General features: G+C 36.6%; 1 protein-coding gene across 4 annotated transcripts in view; it reads right to left on the bottom strand.

The window, feature by feature from the left end:
- Window positions 1-10,435: 10,435 nt before the first annotated feature.
- The window catches only part of LPA1 (tetratricopeptide repeat (TPR)-containing protein), a 259,238-nt gene continuing 248,186 nt past the window's right edge, over window positions 10,436-21,487 (bottom strand). For 2 of the 4 annotated variants that reach the window (XR_016356121.1, XM_089800233.1), the window contains one exon: window positions 10,436-10,852. Coding sequence is in view for 2 of the 4 variants with exons in the window: in XM_089800233.1 (XP_089656359.1) it covers window positions 10,778-10,852 (75 nt within the window). In the remaining 2 variants the exon portion in view is untranslated. The remainder of the gene's footprint in view (window positions 10,853-21,487) is intronic. The other 2 variants (XM_089800232.1, XM_089800231.1) reach the window with 2 other exon arrangements.

Below are 21,487 nucleotides of genomic sequence, written 5' to 3'. Positions count from 1 at the left end.
TCCTAAGTTCATATCTAATAAAAAGAGCATGTCCCCCTTTTAATAAAATAAAATTCCTCACTCATCTCTTATCCTAAGTTGCACACACAAAAAAAAAAGTCAACTCTTCATCACGATTGGTAAAAATGCTTCTACACATGGATCACTCCCACTTTCAAACTCCACCCTTGATCACATGCATCTTGCCTCATGAACTCTATCGTCCATTTCTCTTTAAAAGGAAGAGCTCTCTCCTCACTTCACAACTCCACTCTTTTACTAATGTTATGTTGCAGGATTAAAGATCTCATGCTTGTGGAACTCCTCTTCTTCTATCCTCTATTCTTCATTCTCCATGCTTCTCATTCATTCTAGTTTCTCTCCATGCTTATAGCTTAAATCATCTAGTCTAAATAGGGGTTTTTATATTTATTTTCTAGTTTAGCTTGCATTCTACTTTCTCTCATTTAGTTTTCATTTGCATTGCATCCATTCTAGATTCTTGGATATTGGCACTCTTGCCTCTACTATTTGAATCTTTCATTCTATGGTGTACCTTGCAAGGGTTTTCATAGATAGGTTCACTTAAGAGCCACTATCTCATAGCTCTTGCACATTATAGATAGGAAGCTATAAGCCGCCTCTTCAAATGCTCTCATTCATGAGTATTCGCAAGAATAATGGTTTATAGAAGTGTCTCCACATTTTTCACACATACATTTTTGGTGCTAACCGTGGAGCAGAACATTTTGGTTTTACCTCCTAATATGTACTTTTTCTTACATTTTTCACTACTTGGTTTCTTTTATGTTTTTTGCAATTGATATTATCGGGTGATACTTCCTCAGTATCGTATGATATTTCTTAGTAATTATGGGTGATACTTTTCTAGTAAAAGTATAACACACCCATACAACATCTATACCACCAGTATAATGGGAAGTATTGTACAGAGAAGAAGTATCATACCCCTATACTAAAAAGTATCGTATGATTTTCTGTCAGCAAAAACTATCACCTAGCCTAAAACTTGTTGCTATTTGGATTCTTTGATTAGTTTTTGGTTCTTTAGCAGTCTGTTTTTTAGGTTTTGCAGATTCATTTTTGTTTGACAAAGGTTTGTTGTAGGTAAATATTGCGTAGGTATAGTGGGAAGTATTGTATAGAGGAGAAGTATCGTACCCCTATACTAAAAAGTATCGTATAATTTTCTGTCAGCAAAAACTATCACCTAGCTTGAAACTTGTTGCTATTTGGATTCTTTGATTAGGTTTTGGTTCTTTAGCAATCTATTTTTTAGGTTTGCCAAATTCATTATTGTTTGACAAAGGTTTTTTGCAAGTTTTTACCTTTTTTTGGACTAACCCTTGCCGAACTAATGTTTTTGCTTGTAGAGTTGCACTAAATACTTCAAAATTTTCCTTAAAATAATGCATGTAAAAGATTCAAATGCAGAAAGGCTACTAACAACTGTTTACAAAGCTTCCTAAAAGCATAAAAACCAAACACGTGCTTGTATTTCCTTTATCTTGTGTGCAACATCATACTCGTTATTCATTTCTTATAGGCACATAAAACTTTTGATTAGGATCTCTTGGTGATAAGAAAGTATGCTCTTCACCCTTGTGGTGAATCATAAATCTTGACCCATCTTTTGATTTTGAAAGCAAGGGGCTAATTGAGCTTCTTGGCGTGTTTGAGGGAAACAATTGGGATAGGATAGTATGTTCTTCACCCTTGTGGTGAATTAGAAATTTTGACCCCCAAGAGTGGATCCAATCTATTTTAGTTTAGAATCCTTTAGAGGGCCTGCTCTTGAGAAATTAAGAGGAATGACCCAAGTGGGGACAAGTGAACCCGACTATTCCAACCCACTATAAATTCAAGGCTATCAAGGATAGAAAACCTTGGTAGATGTAGTGTCTGTCTTCGCTTAGTGTGAGTACTTGTGGGATTGGGACTATGAGAAAAATGCTAGGCAAGTATGCTTAAGGTGCTCTTGTGGCTGTGAGGTTCATTACTTATCGCAAGACAAGGTGTCCCTTAATTGGGTGCAAGAGGAGTAATATGAACATAAGCCCTTTCTAAACACCCTATGTTAGAAGCTACCTTATTTTTTCGCTCAACATCTTGGTGTAAGGATTGGTCCTAGTGGATCACCTGGATCACCCCAAGATTTTACGCTCACCATATGTGTCCCCTTGGTTATGCTTATGGCATATCCATGACAAAGCTAATATCTCTTGTGGGCAACCACTTGGTGTGAGGCGAAGGCGAACTTAGTGTGGGACAAGTTGTTGAGTAATAAACTATGACTCTTAGGTAGATCTTGTTGGGCATGTGTTTTCAAATGTGCTAGACCCGTGTAAACGTTCTTACAAATCAAACATCTTGTTAGCATTGGTAGGAATTTTCTTTGATATCACATTTCTACATTCACAAGGTTTCTTTGTCCCTTGTCCAACTATTTGAGACATGTGAATTACCCTTACTATTTGCAAACCATACCATTCTTTGATGAAAATTGAGGTCCTATACTATTTGCATAACATCTTGGTCTTGAAACATTCAACAATCAACCCAAAACATAAGTGGTTTTAGCTCAAAACTATCTTTTTCAAAATTCACTATCACTCTATCGTATGACCTTTTGAGAAATATCATGCGACATTTTGTACTAAAAAAGTATCACCTTCTTATTGTGAAGTCTATCGCTTGACACTAGTGAAGCCTATCACCCTCCTTTAGGGAAAGTATCATTTGGAAGAAAAGTATCACCCAACTACTGTCAACTCCATCATACGATACATTTTGTTGTCCTAATATTGCCCGGTTCTTTGATAAATATCGCCTAGTTTTTGTTGCTTCCAAAACATAGTCAAAATTGCATCTTAGTTGATTTAGGGGCATCATCACTTCATCCTACCCGAATATGGTTTAAAATCTCCATGTTAGGCACTATTCTAAGTTGAAAAGATGGGTTTAGTTCGTCAAATGTAGTATCAACATGTCGATAATGGTCACTTGTCAAAATCCGGTTACCTTTCTATTTTAGGTACTTGCTAATGAGTTTCTTGCTCACTCTCTTGACTCGAGTTGTTAGTGCTGTAAATTCTTGAGCACTCTCGACAAGCCGCCTATTTTATCTTTGATAAGTGATCATTTTTTACCTTATGAGCTTCAAATTTGAAATACTTTTATAATCCTATTAAATGAAGACATACCCTTTCATGCCAATCATAGCTAGGTTCCAAGTCAGTAAAGGTAGTTGTCCTTCTTTCACTTTCAAACAATTAGAAACCCTTCCTAGGCACCCTCATGGACAACCTTGTCTGGAAGATCATGTACCTAATAAACCACAAGAAAACAGTACTTGAAATAACCCTCTCTACAACTTCAAGAATCCATTCGGTGCAACCTTTGATACACCTAAGGGTGAAAACAACATATTGCTCACCATGCATCCTAAGGAAAGGAAATGTCGCTTAGAAGAACAAGCACACCTAGAGGTCATATGTATGGCTAATAGAGAAAGGACCTATCATCAAGTTGAGTCTGATGCTCATGCCCACAATGTTAAAAAATAGACATGGCTAGCATAGCAATCCCTTCGAGAACTTTCCTCTTGGTGGCAATGACAGAAAAAATACACCTCCTAGAACTCCTAGAATGAAGGATGGCAGGTGTTCGTCACCATCTAGATTCTTGCAGTAACACCATAAAAGTGAAACCAATGACAAAATTACTAGTGATTTCCTCATAAGATTCCAACAAGACAAAGTTTCCCAAAGGCTAATGCTCAAAGCCTTGGAACAAAATGGGGATCAATTCTTTCAATACATGACGGCTAAGGGATTGAAACTCCCTCAAGACTTTGATGTGCAAAGAATAATCCAAAAACGAGAACCTACTGAAGCTGAGATCTTGAGGGAGGAAATGCAAGAACTTAAACATCAACTTGCACAACTACAAGTTTCTAAGGAACAACCCAAAACCTCCTTTGTTAAATCAATATGTGTTCTTCCTTTTGATAGGAGTCTTTACATGGTCCCATTTCCTAGGGATATAAAAGGTTCCCAAATATGATAAATATGACGGAAATGGTGATCCTCACGACCATGTAAGGCACTTTTATGCTATTAGCATGAAATTTATGCATGAAGACACTTACCTCATGAGGTTGTTTCCTAGGAGTTTGAGCAGCCAAGCCATTGAATGGTTTATGAAACTATCACCTCCTCTCAAAATGTTTGACGAACTTGCACGACGCTTTATCTAATAGTATTCTTATAACATTCAACATCCTGTTACTATGTTGGATTTGTGCAACATTAAACAGAAACAAGGTGAACCCTTTGCAACATACCTCCAACAATGGAGATCTTTGCATTATAGGTACCCTCGACAAGTTCTTATGACCGAGAAGATTGACATTTTTGTCAATACACTTGTACTTGAACTCTACTTTGATCTTAGGAAAAAATGTTCACATCCATCAATGCCATGGTTGAAAATGGATATCGCATTGAGGATGTTGCTATTAAAAAAATGACATTGTGTTGAATAAAGACAAAGTGGCAACAAGAATGGCAAAGAAAAAAAATAGGCTTGGAATAAGAACAAATATGTCATCAATGATGGAGTAGTGGATGCTCCTAAGACTAAGGAGTCAGCCTTTAACCTTTCTAATGTCATTTAAGCTGCAAAACAACAAGAGACTTCAAAGTCTCAAACATTTGATAAAACTAAAAAAAATTCTAAGCCAAAACGTGTTTACACACCTATGGTAGAAACTTATGAAGTGGTCTTGAAGACCTTGCTTGCAAATAAACTTGTCATGCTTCCAGACAATTCCTAGCCCTATGACCCACTTGTTAGACCTTCTTGGTGGAAGGAAGATCATTTCTACAATTATCATAGGAGCAAATGGCATAACAAATGTCTTAGTAAAAAACTTCGATCACAAAGCCTTCAAACAACCATTACCGAAATACGAAAAAGGGGAATCATCCAAGGCTACCAAGAAAAATCACGATGCAAAGGTCAACTATACCTACATTGATGCTGACAATGTCATAAACATGCTAGATCCTATTGAAAATCTTTACATGATTGGTCCTAAGATTTACAATCAACCCAATTATGATACAGATGATGAAAGACCTACAGTAGTCCTCAAAATGTGTAATTCTCAACAACAACATAGGGACACTCGACCTAAGGTAGTTCTTAGAGTTGTGGAACCTTCCTTCTTGCATGGTGAGACACTTAATGCTGTCGCTAGGGGGAAAATCTAAAGTTTTCATTAAAGTTGCACATGATCCTAAGAATGTCTCATCATCTAAACAAACAACTAGGACCTATATCCAGCTATGACCTTGTGAGTCAGTTGCAAAGAACCCTGACACAACTTTCAATCTTTGAGTTGCTAGAACTATCTCCTTTGCACAAGGAAATTCTCGAAAAAGCTTTACAAATAGCCAATGTTCCCATAGATATTGATGCTGAGTGATTCTAAGCAATGGTGAGCCATATCTCTTCACCACATTACCTCACATTCTCTGAAGAAGATGACAAGTGAATTAGTCATCCCCATAATTTATCCTGATAGATAGAAGTCCACATCTTTCAAACTTGCATTCACCGAGTCTTCATAGACAATGGTGTAGGGTTAAACATTATCTCTTTAAATGTTATTCAATAGCTAGGCATGTCTGAATTTGCTATTGACCCTAGGCGAAAGATCACTATCAAAGCCAATGATGAGGTTGGACAACCTTCCAAAGGTCTTATTGTGCTGCCAATCTATGTTGGTCCTATTGAAAAAGATGTGGTCTTCCAAGTTTTAGACATCCAACTAGCATATAATTTGTTGCTAGGAAGACCTTGTATTCATGATATGCAAGTTGTGCCATCAACATACCATCATTGCATAAAGTTTCCTTTCAATGAAACCAAGTTAGTTGTTCCAGGGGACAAATCAATATCTATCAACACTGTCTGCAATTGAAATGCTAGTCCCTCACAATCGCTCTTCTCACAAGCTCAAACTCTCTTTCAAAGAGTGTGAACAAAAGTTGAAAATGATGAGCCTTTGTATAGGTGAGTACACTCTAGACTATTGCTGCTTTACCGGTTTCTCTTCTATCTTATAGGAAGCCTTATGAGAAAAGGATGCCCTCGACTTCAGCTTGACCATTTTGGAACATTTGTTCAGTCCTCTACTACCTTTGAAGTATAAAAAGAAGACCAAGCTATAAGAGATTGGATTTATAAGGAAGAGGAAGATATGGAGGAAGTTACAATCTCTTCTCCTATTTCCATGAAACGCTATGGGAAAGGCTATAATTTTTTTTTAAATGTGAGATATCAGGGCCAAGGATCCCTAACTAGTAATAAGAAAGCTCTTGCAGAACCCTTAAGTCATACTAAGGGACACAAAAATAGAGACACTGTTGGACTAGGCTTTGTCCTCAAAGATGAATTACTAGGATTGGATAGAAGGGCTCCCATGTTTAGTGACTTAGAGGATGATGATCCACCCTTTGTTACTACTGTTCTACAAGAAGAGGATTTCATGCCTCCTACTTCTCTCCTTTGGGTAGAAGAACCAATGGTCACCCACAATGATGTTGAGGCTTCTACCTCCAAACAACATGAACCCATTGAATCTGACCATGAAGATCCTAATATAGGAAGGATAAGAGAGAACATTGCTTGCTTCATAGCTCGGAACCAGAGTATAGATTCTATTGAATACGAATGGGAATCCCTTTCTGATGCATCTCGTGAGTTAGGCGTGGATGTCATCCATGCCTATGCTACCCAACCAAATGTAGTTGACGAGTCTAGTCTAGGATTTGACGAGTTTGGTTTGCAATTTGCTCCAATGGATCACGCTGGTCCCTCTAGGTCTATTCTTGATTTGGATTCCTTTGGAACTTTCAATATAGGTTCAACTTCTCATGTCACCAGAGATGACTCTTTCCAAATCAACAACTTTGAAACCTCTATGTCCCTCTCATTAATCTACCCCAATCTCATAGATTGATCTACTCAACACCAAAGACCAAAACTACTATCAAATTCAGAATGACTATGAGATCACTTGCTACCTCAATGCTATTGAACCCATGATATCTTCCACCAGTGAACCAACGGTTAACATAACAAAGACATATAAAGTACAGTAAAAAAATCAAAAGAAAAACCAAAAAAGGCAGTTAGATGGAGAAAACCACTTTGAGGAGGTATCTGAATCCCCAAAAAATAAAAATAAAGATGTATCTAAGCGTGAAAACCTTTTTGAGGTACTTGGTAGTCTGCCAAATTATTTTCAAGACAAATTGTCAGCTGTTATTGAACCCACATAACCTATTGATTTGGGTACATAAGAGTCCCCCAAAATCATTCACGTTGTTAAATATCTATCAGTTGAAGAAAAAGAGCACTTCACTAAGTTATTTCAAGAGAAGAAAATCAACTTTGGTTGGACTTATTCAGATATGCCCGATCTCGACACTAATCTCATTATGCATCATCTATCTATTTCTCTTGGTGTCAAGCCTGTTAAGAAAAAGTTGAGGAAAATGCATCCACGTGTGGCTCTATTGGTTAAGGCAAAACTAGAAAAGATCCTAAGTGAAAACTTCATCAGAGCTATTGATTATGCAAAGTGGATTCCAACATTGTACTTGTGTCTAAACATAACAAGTCCATTTGAGTGTGCACCGATTTTAGAGACTTCAAAGAAGCATGCCCTAAGGATGATTTTCCACTACCAAACATAGACATCATAGTGGACATGATCATGGGTTATGAAATGTGCTCTTTAATGGACAAATTCTCTAGGTACAAACAAATCAAAATTGCTCCTACAAATCAAGAAAAAACCACCTTTACATGTGCATGGGGTACATTTTGTTGGAATGTCATGCCTTATGGGTTAAAAAATGTAGGAGCCACCTATCAACGAGCCATGACCACCATCTTCCATGACATGATGCACAAAAATATGGAAGACTATATTGATAACATATTGACCAAATCTAAGAAAAGAGATCCACATCTTGATGACCTTAGTTAGATATTCGACTGCAACAATTTTAGCTTAGGCTAAATCCCAAAAAGTATACCTTTGGTGTCACATCAGGCATATTAATAGGATACATCATATCTGCTAAAGGCATCGAGGTTGATCCCAAAAAGGTGCAAGCCATCATGGAAATGCCACCTCCTAGGAATACCAGTCAATTAAGAAGTCTTTAGGGACATCTGCAATCCATTCAGAGGTTTATTTCTCAACTACTTGATAGAGCAGAATCCTTCAACAAAACCTTGCACAAAGGCTCCACGTGTATCTAGAATGAGGAATGTCAACAAAACTTCGAACAAATCAAAGGGTATTTGGCCAAACCTCGAGTATTGATGCAACCCATACCATGAAAATCTTTGATACTATATAGCTCAACTACAGATTCTTTCTTAGGAGCACTATTAGCACAAAGTGATGAGACTAGAAAGGAACATGTTATTTACTACATTAGTCACACTTTGATGGCTTATGAGATGAACTACAACAACATTGAGAAAGTTTGCCTTGCAGTGGTATTTGCTCCCAAAACTTAGGCACTATATGTTGGCTCACACAGTGCATCTCATTGCAAAAATGATCCCCTCAAATATTTACTAAGAAAAGTTGCACTTACTAGTCATCTGGCTAAACAGATGATGTCTCTCTCCAAATTTGACATTTAGTACATCAAGAGCAAAGCTATCAAGGGGCAAGCCATAGTTGACCAACTGGCCGATTTTCCATTACCAGATACAACTCCAATGCAGATTAAATTTCTCGATGCTTCCATCATGTATATCATTGAAAGAACTTGGAAGATCTTCTTTGACAGTTCTCACACCCAAAATGGGGCTAGTGCAGGCATTCTATTTTTCACACCTCATAGTTACACAATCCTGAAGCCTTACAAACTCTTATTTCCATGCACAAACAATATAGTAGAGTATGAGGCTTTAACAAATGAGATTAAAATGACTTTAGAATGGAGGATCACAAAATTGCACAACTATGGAGACTCCCAGCTTGCTATTAACCAAATTAATAATGACCATCAAACCAAAGATGACATGTTGGTACCCTACAAGAAATTGATTGTTGCTCTACGAAACTACTTCACATTTGTCACTTTTCAACAAATTCCTAGAGTAGAGAATAAGGTTGTAGATGCTATGGCCACCCTAGCATCTATTCTTCAGTTACAAGAACATGAATCATGTTTTGAGTTTCTGGTTGAAGAATTATGTCATCTTGCATATGACTCTCTGAAAATCATGTGATCTGCACTATTGTTGGTTAGGATTCCTCTCGCTATGCTACCATTTTCTCTTGTGTGATCAAGTCATTCCTAAAAATCTCACGCACAACCAAAAGCGCTAACTCCTTCGCAATGCCTCACGCCACACCTTGGTCTTTGGTGACTTGTATTGGAAGAGTCTAGACAAAACACTTCTTAGGTGTCTAGATCTAGAAGAATCCAAAAAGGCATTAGCCAAAGTTCACGACAACATTTGCAGACATTAGCCAAATTCTATGTTCTTATATCTTATTCTTTTTGTTTAAGATTTTGTATTTTTGAGTCATAATGTATGTATAGTGCATGATATGGAGAGATTCAATATTGCAAACATTTTTCTCTAAGGTGTCCCAAGAAATAAATTGTCTAATTTTTCTTTATTGCATAGTAGTATGTGTTTGTATTAGCATATTGTAACTTGCTTGTGAACTAACAATGGATAATGGATGCACATACTGATCTTACTAAATTGTATTTATGAGATGCATGAATTCCCTTCATTCTACTACTTTCCTTATGCAAAGTTTAAGAACACGTGCATGCGTAAATCCATCTACATTGTTAATGAGGCTTCAAATATTATTATTAATATGTTGACTACAAAGAACGAGTGGTAGCATTTTCCTTTTCCATAATGGATTAGTTTTCTAAAGGAAAACAATATTTGTAAATTGTATTTTAATTATCACTGACACAAGTCAAAATTGACATGGAGAATTAGATTGATAAATTTAATTACAATCTTATAATCCTCTCTAACAAGGCCATATTTGTGTTGCATACCCAAGATGACCTGCAACGTTTATATGTTCTCAATCTAAAATATTCTTCAAATGAATTAGGACTGAAATTCCCGACTAATCCTTGGTTGCTCCATTGGTTATTATTCATATTCATCTTATGCTTTGATTTCCTTTTGGAATGAAGGAAACTGCACATAATAAGAATGATTATGTTGTTGAATGCTGCAGTTGATTATTTGCTACTCAAGATTGGCAGCAAGGGATTTTCTTCCGATAGAGAATTAGGATTGACGACTAGTTCTCGTTGTTAGTCCACCAGCAAGAGGAAGATCATAACTGTTGTAATTTGATAAAAAATAATATATTATTCTATATATTTATTCATTGCGAATATTTGTCAGTTTTTTAAATTCTCCTTAAACAAGTTTATGGAGGAGTTTTTATTTTCACATTGACTATTCACATAAAAATTTTAGAAGATCATGCCCAGGAGGAGTTTCAACAGTAATAAAAATGTTTTCTTCTAGAATTTGAGCTACTACTGTTGTTTTTTTCAATTCAACATGCCAAAGAAAGTTGAAAATAACACATAATCAATAATAAATAATTACAGAATGTAGTTGCAATTTATACATCTTGATTATACATCTTGTCCAAGGTATTAAAAAACTATGTTGCATAACTCCATCACTTCTCCAATTTGCTGATGAAGGAGTCCAATGGAGGCAACTCCTTGATTATCTCCTCCCAATCTGGCATCCCCTGGAAAACAAAACTCACACAGTCAACTTCATTTCTTTTGTATCAAAATTTTCAAGAGTAAAAGAAACTATCAACTAGAGATATGAAGTCATGTTTTACTAAATACATGACCTCAAAGGTATCTACAAGCCTCAATGTAAAGATAGGTGATGTTTTCACGGTGCATTTAAAAGATTTCTATCATTATCACTGTATCACAATCGTAACATTATTATTCACAGATTTTATTGTGATAAAGTTTCTAGTTGCGTAAAGGTTTAATAATCCATAGGAGGATGCAAAAGGAGTGATTGGAGAGTTCACAATTTTGGATTGTAAGAGGCAAAACTGGGGGATTAATTTGTATCAAGAAGTGAGGAAATTTTATTAATTACAACAGGAATACAACATTTTAGCTCTTTTTTTAAGAACATAAAGCCTATGCATTACATAGTCAGCTGGTGTTTATAAAATTTGAACCAAATTTTGTTAGAATAGTGACTATTAAGATTTATACTTCAAAACTTTTGCAGCCTATTAAAACTTCCCAAGGCAAGGAAAACTCTAAGAAATCTAGCCCATAAACAGTATCATACAGTAGCAAGACAACTATATGAAGACAATTTTTGACCACTAGCGAAGGATGTCACATTTGAGCATTCCATGACTAGGAATTATATCTAGTAAAAATGTGAAATTTTTCATTGTAAATTAAAATAGAAAAGTGGTTAATTAAATGTGGAGCTACAAGAAGAGTTGGAGTTTTTCAATTAGCATGAGAGTTGCCCAAGTACACCCTCATCGATTGGTACTTACTCTATGATTGCTAAAGAAGTAGTGGGTGAACATAGATTTTGCAGGAGACTCATTCTATATGTTAATATGGAGATTGATCAAATAAAATATTATGATTTAACTTATAGTTTCAAGTCAAACTCATTGACCAAAGTTTCATCAGTAGAGGTTCACAAATACTCATCTCCTATTAGAATGAATGGAACACTAAGCACTCATTACATCTAGGTAATGCTTACAAAGGTGAAGCATTAAGCTTTCCTAGGAGGTCGCACATCCCAATACTACTCCAACACAAACTAATGTTCACCACAACCTTGCACATGCTTAGCAGAGCCTCTATAGTTTTGATAATAATTTTGAATTATCTGTCATGTCTCCATTTTGGAGGCAATTTGATTTAATTAATTTAATTAATTAGGTTGTCCAAAATAATGAATATTTTATGAGGATGACTAATTAATTATTTTAATTAAATAAATAAGTGGTATTAAGTTAATTATTTATAAAGTTATCAAATAAATAAATATTAAAAAGTAAATTTATATTTAATTAATTTAATAAAGTGACTTGAGTTATAAAATATTTTATAAAATCACTAATAGATAAAATAAAATAATGTTCTAGAAGTTTCTGGAGAAAGTGGAGAAAAAGAATAAATAGGTACCCCGGGCTTCATTCTAATCATCCAGTTGTTTATTTCTCTCTTGACATCAAATTGTGATTCAGTCACATAGTCTATTGTGGAGCCAAGTGGTTTCAAATAGTCAGTTGATCTTTGGGAACGAAATCTCCCTTGGATTTGCATAACTGAGGAAGTGAAATATCTTCTGTTTCAGCATTTCAGCATTTCAGGAGGCATTTTTAGCAGGCCGAAAAAGAAGGCCGAAAAAGTAGTCCAAAAAAGCAGGGCGAAAAAGCAGTTCAAAAAAGCAAAACGAAAAAAGAAAATCTGGAAAAAGCAAGTGGAAAAAGCAGATCAGAAAAAAAAACAAAGCAGAAGGGGCAGCATTGAAGGAAATTATTGCAGCCATCTACAATCAGGTTCTTCACTTCTCATTTGGCATATTTTCTAAGCAATGTAGGTTTTCAACTGAGTACAAAATATAGCTTCAGCACTTCACTATTTCACATTGTACTTGTCTTTGTTTGCCATTTGGCATTATTGGTATCAAAGGAAGGCTAGGATTTTGCAATTGAAAGAGCATTGTAATTTTTAGACTATCTATATTGCAAACCTAGAGTTTGATGATCAGCTTATTAGTTTGCATGCCAATTGTTTGACAAAATGTCAATTGGTTGTAAGTTCTTTTTTTGGCATAAATAATGTTATAATTTTGCATACTAAGTGTTTATATTAATGACACTTGGTTGTAAGTGCATTAATGCCATCTTAGGTTGCATTAAAAGTATTTGTCATCTTCAGGTAATGGTTTATCTGCATCATCTTCACAGGCAGAAGTGGTTACAGATGTTGTGCAGGTTGAGCTAGTTGCATCGGAAGGTGATATCACAAGCACGCCGGATTGCGTCATTGACACAGATAGTGATTACAGTACAATTGGGCTGGATGAAGTTACAGCAGTTGAGGATACTGTCATGTTTGAGAATAGTACAGTTGATCAAAAAGTGAGCATTCAGGACTTTGCAGAAAATGAGTATCAGGCACAGTTGGATGCTTCTTCACATGAGATAGAGGCTAGTAGCTCTTCACTTGGTTTGGCAAGCCAGCTGAAGACAAGGGACAAGGATATTGTCGTGGCTTTATCTCATCATGACAGGATGCATAGATTGATTGAGAATCACATTTGGATGATTCAACTACAGGAGAGACAGAAAGGAGTCACAACAGGTTCTTCTTGTGTTGACGTACAGGCGATTAAGGAAGGAATGGGAACGATGAAGTTGAGTTATTTACATCTTCTATCAGATCGTGACCATCTTCTTAGCTTTGTCAGAGACTATTCAGATGCCTTGAGGAGGAAGGAGGAGGAAGTTGATAGGCTTTCTCACGAGCTTGAGGACACTCGAGCTTCTTTGGTGAATACTCCATTGGCATTATAGGACTGGGAGAGACATGGGGATAAGCATGGCATGGAGTTGAGTTTAGTTTCATCTTGCACTCTTGATACTCAGCTTTCTACGGCACATAAATCATATGTGGTCATTGATAATGTTGTGAATTCATCTTGCATTCACATCCAAGATACAAGGACAATGTCAGACAGGTATGTGGAGTTAGTTGGTATTGGTCATATTACTCAGCTAAGGAGTTTGCTTGAGTTACCAACTGATTCTAGTTTACGAATATGGACTCAAGATTGTTTCATTGGCGTTTGGGATTTAGTTGACTGGAGATCTTTAACACTTTTTGGTAGCAGTGATTGTTTGGGTGCTATCATGGATTTGATTAGCAGATTACACGGTGTTGTCTTTTCTTGTGCCAGCAGCTCGTCCAATGTTGGTATTAGTTTTTATACACCGGTGTTGGGCTTTGTTCATATATCCAGTCGACCGTTCTTGCTGGAATGTGTTGATGATCTTTCATATTTGGCAGTGTGTACAGATGAGTCCCAGGATCATATTGGCATTGATGACATCCAGGAGGATGCAGTGGGCAGTTTTGAAGACTTAGTTTCCTTGGCAATTTCTTTTGGTACAGAGGAGTTGGATAGCGGTGCTACAGTTTTTGATACTCCATATGTTGATATGAGCTTTGGAGTTGATTCGCAGGATATGGATGGTAATACTCTAGAGACCAGTAACTTTGAGGATACTCCTTTAGACAGTGTGTCAGAGGAGGTTGGTAGGAGACAGTCTAACCAGTGCCATCATGTGTCTAGTCAGTTGAGAGTTAGTGAGCGAGACATTGCTATAGCTTGCCAGCATTTCGATGTTGCTCATCAGTTGTTAGCAGTTTATGGATGGGGTTCTCCTACTAGTGATGAGCAAGGAGGCAGTTATCTTTCCTTGACAGAGATCCACTCTTTATGGGAGGCTATTCGGATTCTGAGACAGAATTATATGCAGTTGGTAGCCGACAGAGATTATCTTATGGAGTGGGGGAGTACAACATACGATGCATTATTGGCCAAGGAAGATGAGGTGAGTGAGCTTACTCAGCAGCTCGAGGTGACTTCTGAGATTCTTGAGAGTACACAGTTGGCTTTCGAGGAGTCACAGTTTCATTTGGCTAAGGTGACCATGGAGTTAGAGCGACTGCAGTCTTTACTAGATTCTGTACAGTCACAAGCTATGGTGTCTGGTGATCCGAGGATGTCCATGGTCGAGATTGTCAAAGATAGTGGAGATGGGGATGCATCCATCCTTGATACTAACATTGGCATATTGGGTTAGTTCCCACTAGAGTCAGGTTCAATTGAGTTGGGTGTTGTAGCAGATTGTTGTGGTATGCCTGACATAGTGGTGGCCTCTAGTACTGATGGCACAGAGACTAGAGATGTTGTATCAAAGATCATGTGTGATATTGGTGAGCCGATAGTTGGCATGGTTCCTGCTAGTAATACTACTCCCTTGGCGATGTCTTCGGAGGTAGTAGTCAGTTCCAACTTGGTTAGTGATCGATTGCAGTTAGTTACATCTGGATTGCAGTCTGAGCCACTAATTGAGATTGGCGCATTCTATCGGCATTACACTGTGAGGTATGCTCATCAATTTACCTTTGATGACCATGTTGATGAGATGATGATACAGAGATGTACTTTGGTTCCTAGTGCTTGTCATCAGTTATGGGACGGTTTGACGCCTCGGGATGAGAGTTGTGATGGGCATGACATGGCGATAGGTTCTGCGGTTGACAGCTTGATAATGCATGACTTAGAGTGGGAGTTTGGGAGTGATGCTTCAGCGGTTGTTATTGATTCTACTCTGGCTATGACATCTCCTGACTTAGCTGGTGATCAGTCACAGTGGGTTGTATCACTTGTTCATGGTGAGCTATTGACTGAGGTTGGCTCTTTTTATCAACATTATACTGCAAGGTATGTACATCAGTTAGCATTTGATCCTTGTGTTGAGGAGTTGATGGCAGACAAATTTGGTTTGGGTTCCATTTCTTGCTGTTTATCTTGTGATGTCTTTTCACCATCAACAGTGCATGGGAGTTATGGTTATGAGACAGTGGCCAGTGATCTGTCGAGTTGTGTTGACTACAGGAGTTGTACAGTGTGTGGATTCTCCATACTTGGTACAGTTTCATTCGGGAGCGTTCACCATTGTTGTAGAGTTGGATTGTACATTCCGTATAGGCCAGTGGGATGCGTTGATGGTATTTACTGTGTTGGCAATTTGATTTGTCCACTTTACTTGGGTTTTGATTTTCTAAGAGTTTGTGTCTCGTGGGTTTCTGATTGTTAGTTTGATTATGGATTCCTCTTGGTTATATTGCAGAGGATATTACAGGAGCCTGTGTTAATTGACAGTAGTATAGTTCATGACGACATTTGGGATCCAGGCAGATTAATTGGTTTATTGTTCAACCATTACTTGGGGACAAGCAATTTCAGGAAGGGCGGACTGTCATGTCCCCATTTTGGAGGCAATTTGATTTAATTAATTTAATTAATTGGGTTGTCCAAAATAATGAATATTTTATGAGGATGACTAATTAATTATTTTAATTAAATAAATAAGTGGTATTAAGTTAATTATTTATAAAGTTATCAAATAAATAAATATTAAAAGGTAACTTTATATTTAATTAATTTAATAAAGTGACTTGAATTATAATTTTTTTTTTATAAAGTCACTTAATAGATAAAATAAAATAATGTTCTAGAAGTTTCTGGAGAAAGTGGAGAAAAAGAATAAATAGGCACCTCGGGCTTCATTCTAATCATCCAGTTGTTTATTTCTCTCTTGACATCAAATTGTGATTCAGTCACATAGTCTATTGTGGAGCCAAGTGGTTTCAGATAGTCAGTTGATCTTTGGGAACGAAAACTCCCTTGGATTTGCATAATTGAGGAAGTGAAATATCTTCTGAAGGGTTGCACATTTGGAGGTGATAATTCAGTCACTTCAGCTAGGGCATCATCAGGCCTAAGGCCATTTTCAGCATTTGAGCATTTTAGGAGGCATTTTTAGCAAGCCGAAAAAGCAGTCCGAAAAAACAGGCCGAAAAAGCAGTCCGAAAAAGCAGGCCGAAAAAGCAGTTTGAAAAAGCAAAACGAAAAAAGCAAATCAAAAAAAAAAAACAAAGCAGAAGGGGCAGCATTGAAGGAAATTATTGCAGCCATCTACAATCAGGTTCTTCACTTCTCATTTGGCATATTTTCTGAGAAATGTAGGTTTTCAGTTGAGTACAAAATATAGCTTCAGCACTTCACTATTTTACATTGTACTTGTCTTTGTTTGCCATTTGGCATTATTGGTATCAAAGGAAGGCTAGGATTTTGCAATTGAAAGAGCGTTGTAATTTTTAGACTATCTATATTGCAACCCTAGAGTTGATGATCAGCTTATTAGTTTGCATTCCAATTGTTTGACAAAATATCAATTGGCTGTAAGTTCTCTTTTTGGCATAAATAATGTTATAATTTTGCATACTAAGTGTTTATATTAATGCCACTTGGTTGTAAGTGCATTAATGCCATCTTAGGTTGCATCCAAAGTATTTGTCTTAATTACTAGTTGCTGTAGCTGCATATTGCAAGTAGTTTAAGTCACATATTTGTATTGAATATTGCCAAAATTAGTTGCACATTCATGTTATGTCATTGTTTAGACAATTTGGAGTCTTTTTGTAAGCATTCTCTTTGATGCAAATCGAAAAAAGTCATTGCAGCAATCTGAAAAATTATATCAGTCATATGACCCCTTGTATGCAAAGTGTTTGACAAAATTTTTCGAGCCTTCAATCAGCATTTTAAGGTCGGAATTGAGCAGGATTATTACAGTGGTATCAGAGCTTGCTTGCAAAGTGTTTGACGAAATATCAAACAACTGAAGTATAAAGATTTTTGGTGTTTGAAGAAGTTATAACCTATTGGGGTTATTACATTATCTCCCTCATGCGCAAGCTCCAATATGATCTAGACTAAAACACTTTCTAACTACTTGAGAATTATGGTGGTTTTTACACCCTAGATTGTAACCCTTTTCTAACTACTTGAGAATTGTGGTGATTCATTGTGTTATTGGTGGAGGAGAGGAGTTTTGAAATCCCTCTCAAGTTCTAAAGTCTATTTGTACTCTAAGAGATACATTGATGAACACTTTGACCTTAGTTGTTTTTAACATAGCATGTGACCATTTATTTAATTCTTCACTACTTGAAAGAAGCACTTTGGGGAGCCACTTCTCTTTTCATAACCAATAAAATGCTAATAAAGCTATGGTTCAACTTTATCTGCCATGAAGTGTTAATTCCAGCCATTAAGTTGTTCCTAAAACCCATATAGGTGTCGATGGGAGTCATGAAAGTTTTGACCTCCATTTTTTCTCTTGTTTTGAAATTAATCATTAGAGAGGTTTTATATACATTGTTGGGTTTTGACAAGGTTTTTGCAACCTTGTTAACTTTCAACAAATCTTCCAAAACTGTTGAAATTTTAACAAGTAATTTATTGCTTTGAACCCAGAAACATTTTTATAGGAAAACTTTGACTCAAAACTAAAATTAAGCTTTGAAGTTTGAAACCCATAGCTAATGCCTCAAGCAAGAAAATTGTGTTTAAGATCATTCTTCTAGAAGTTGTAATGTGTTAGCAAAAAGATTTGTCCTTCAAAAGTGAATATACAAATTGATTCCAAATGCCCCAATACCAACGAATGGACAGATCATCATTGCATTGATGATGCTCCTCTGTATTGAGAGGCACAACTCCCTCCTAGATGATATTGAGCGAATTGAATAACTTGATGTCTTTAACCTAAAGACACTAAGGCGAACTAACATCCATCCATAAATATGAGATGAATGTTGTTATTAGACTTGCAAACTCAACAAGGACATAAATATCAATAAACAACCCCAAGATCACTTATTACGCCTTTCACATTACAAAGGAAATGAATATTTTATTTTGCAAAATATGAGTATGTGGACCAACTGATTTACAGGCATGTATGTACTTGACAGATAATAGAGAATTGTAATTAAAATATGGAAGAAGTGGCCACATGACCAATTTCAACCCAAGAAATAAATATTTAGACCTCGAGTTTTGGTATATATAAGTTCCTTTCAATTTCAAAAACATATGCCCCTGCCATTAAAATCAAGTTCCAGGAAATAAAATAATTTCCCCTATTTCTCTGTGTTACAATCAATACATAAAATGTCTTACTTCCCTCCTGTAGCCTCAATACCCCTCAGAAAGAAGAAGCATCGCTTGCTCTGCTAAGTTCTCTACAATATATTCTATCTCAAAATTACTTCTCAGTTATTGTAACTGATTTAAGTTACTTCAAAATCCCTATTGAATATTCAAGTAATATTTTCAACCCCCTTTTGTATAGAAATGGCTATGCAATTGACAAAATGACCATATATAATAATTTATTTATGAATTGAAATTCATAAAACAATAAACTTACAATTTTAATTTAATATTAAATAACAAATTAATACCCTATCTGCTGAGTAGACGCTTCACTTTTGTACAAGGTGTGATAAAACATCAGAAGAGGCAAATACATGTACTCAACATGTGGACTTCCCTATTGAGCCGAAACTGTTGTCCATTCACTTGCTTCTTTTTCAAACACTTTGTTGGTCGGATGCGTCCCATTCGAGCTTTGGATAATTAGGCACTAATAAACCATGATTTCCAGTTGAAGCATATCCCACCATTGGCACTGCTTCTTCCGAAATGTATGGCTTTTGGGATGAACATAGAAGATTAACGAAGATCATTACGAAGCAACATGGAGAGCATAACTATTGCAGTGAATACGCAGTGAAAAAGAGCTATCTCATATCTATTAATTTAAGAATACAATTTGAACTTACAAAGGGAACGCCCAAGGTCTGCGTGCCGCTTAGGACGCAGTTTGGTGAGATCCGAGGGCATAGCTTGCCAACAAAGACACTAAACCTACATGTCTCACATTCGTATTGACTCTTGTTGGCATTCCACAGATTAATCGTGTGTATTTAGAAAGTTCTCCATGAAACAATTCAGGAATCTTGGTGACAATTGTCACCATTCAAAATGCATAAAATATTTTCTTTCTCACCATTTTAAAACTGTTCTTACCACTTAAACCATCGTGTGGGCATTATTGTTTCACGTTTATGGCTATCACCAAATATTTTTCAAACTATTGCCATTTTAATATCTCAAAAATTGAATGAGGAGGTTCTTCACTTAAATCCCAATTGTGAATTCAATGATTAAGGGGTCTTCTCTCTGTATTAAGATGTTTTAATAATGGCAACATTGCGTCAAACAGGTTGCGTGCTTCTTCAAAGAAACACGCCACTTCAAATCCAAAGTCATCCTCTTGATATCGATGGGAATAGAGAGTTTCCCACTATTCTGCTTCTGCAAAGGTACAACAACCGCCTTCATGATTTGCAAGGAGGGGATATTAACACAACCCATTGTCTTTTAGCACCATGGCTTGTCAATAATAGTAATTTCTTTGCCATCGGCGAACTCCTTGTGTGCGGTCGTTCTAAGAATAATCCAATAGAAATTATGAATGATAGCTATGGAGATCGTCTGCCCTGTTGTGATGATGCTCAAGCATCTTATATTGAGAAGTTTAGCCCCGATGATATCAGTGACATTTGGGATTTATAAACTGTCACTTTTATAGAATGCAAAGATTCTCCACCAGTGAGATGCGAACGTTCTCTGGTTTGCACAGGTAGTCTTGTTGTTCGCAATTAGGAACATGAGTATCGTAAGACGTATCTGGGTATTGTTATTCTTGTTAAAGCCACATACACGATAATGTGATATTATTTGAACATTGTCTACCACCTGCCCACGCACAATATCAGAGGTGCAACTATTGACTTTTCGTCAAACAATTTGGGGTCATCTTTCACATATACACAATTCATCTTCAAATGTGTGCATAAGAACGTCCACGGGGTCTGATTTGCATATGTGAACCCATTTCTCGACATATCGCTCTCTTTTGAGAACTGCCTTCGATGGCTCTTTAGGCTATGTCAGATTGGAAGAGCATCACCCAATCTCTTTGTTTTACCCTGACAAATTTGCATAATAGTTAAGGACTAACTATGTGTGCAAAGGCCAGAGCACTATATAATAGTTCCACCTTTGGAGCATCAAACCCTTCTATTTACATGGGGGCACCATTTATTTTTCGAAAGCTTCGTCCATATCCTTTCATTGTCGGGACCACTTAATCCATTACCCTCCTAATTTTTATGCCCTTGAACTCAGACATTCATTTCATAAGCTCTTCAATGAGAAGCAGTATAGAGGATGTTGAGCATCTCCAAATATGGACTACTGAACTCAAACACCTTGTACTAGCAACATAAAAAATGGAACGAGAAGACTGTGTTTTTGATCTTCTGAACCTTTTGGTTGATTGCAACTTCAGGCCTTGAATTTGCATTCTTGAACTTTGAAACTTGATTCTACCTTTCTGAACTTTAAACCTTGAATCTGCCTCTCTAAACTTTGAACCTTGAATCTGCCTCTCTGCACTTTGAACCTTGTACTAACTTGTTCGGTTTTCAAGTTCATATATCTCTTTATGGTGTTGTCTTTTCACAAAAACATCATTAACAAAAACTGATATAACTAATGAGAAAATGGGGCAGATTCTTCCCTTGGGCTCAATTTTTAGAATTTTAAAAGTTGGGTGCCAAGGACAAGCCAAGAATTGGCTCTAATCAGGGATTTGGGCTGT

Source organism: Cupressus sempervirens, chromosome 9, assembly GCF_028749045.1.
Source record: "Cupressus sempervirens isolate cs-2001-9-10 chromosome 9, ASM2874904v1, whole genome shotgun sequence".
Taxonomy (NCBI): Eukaryota; Viridiplantae; Streptophyta; class Pinopsida; order Cupressales; family Cupressaceae; genus Cupressus; species Cupressus sempervirens.
Note: the sequence above shows the minus strand (reverse complement) of the source record. Positions and strands in the feature narration are given on the sequence as shown.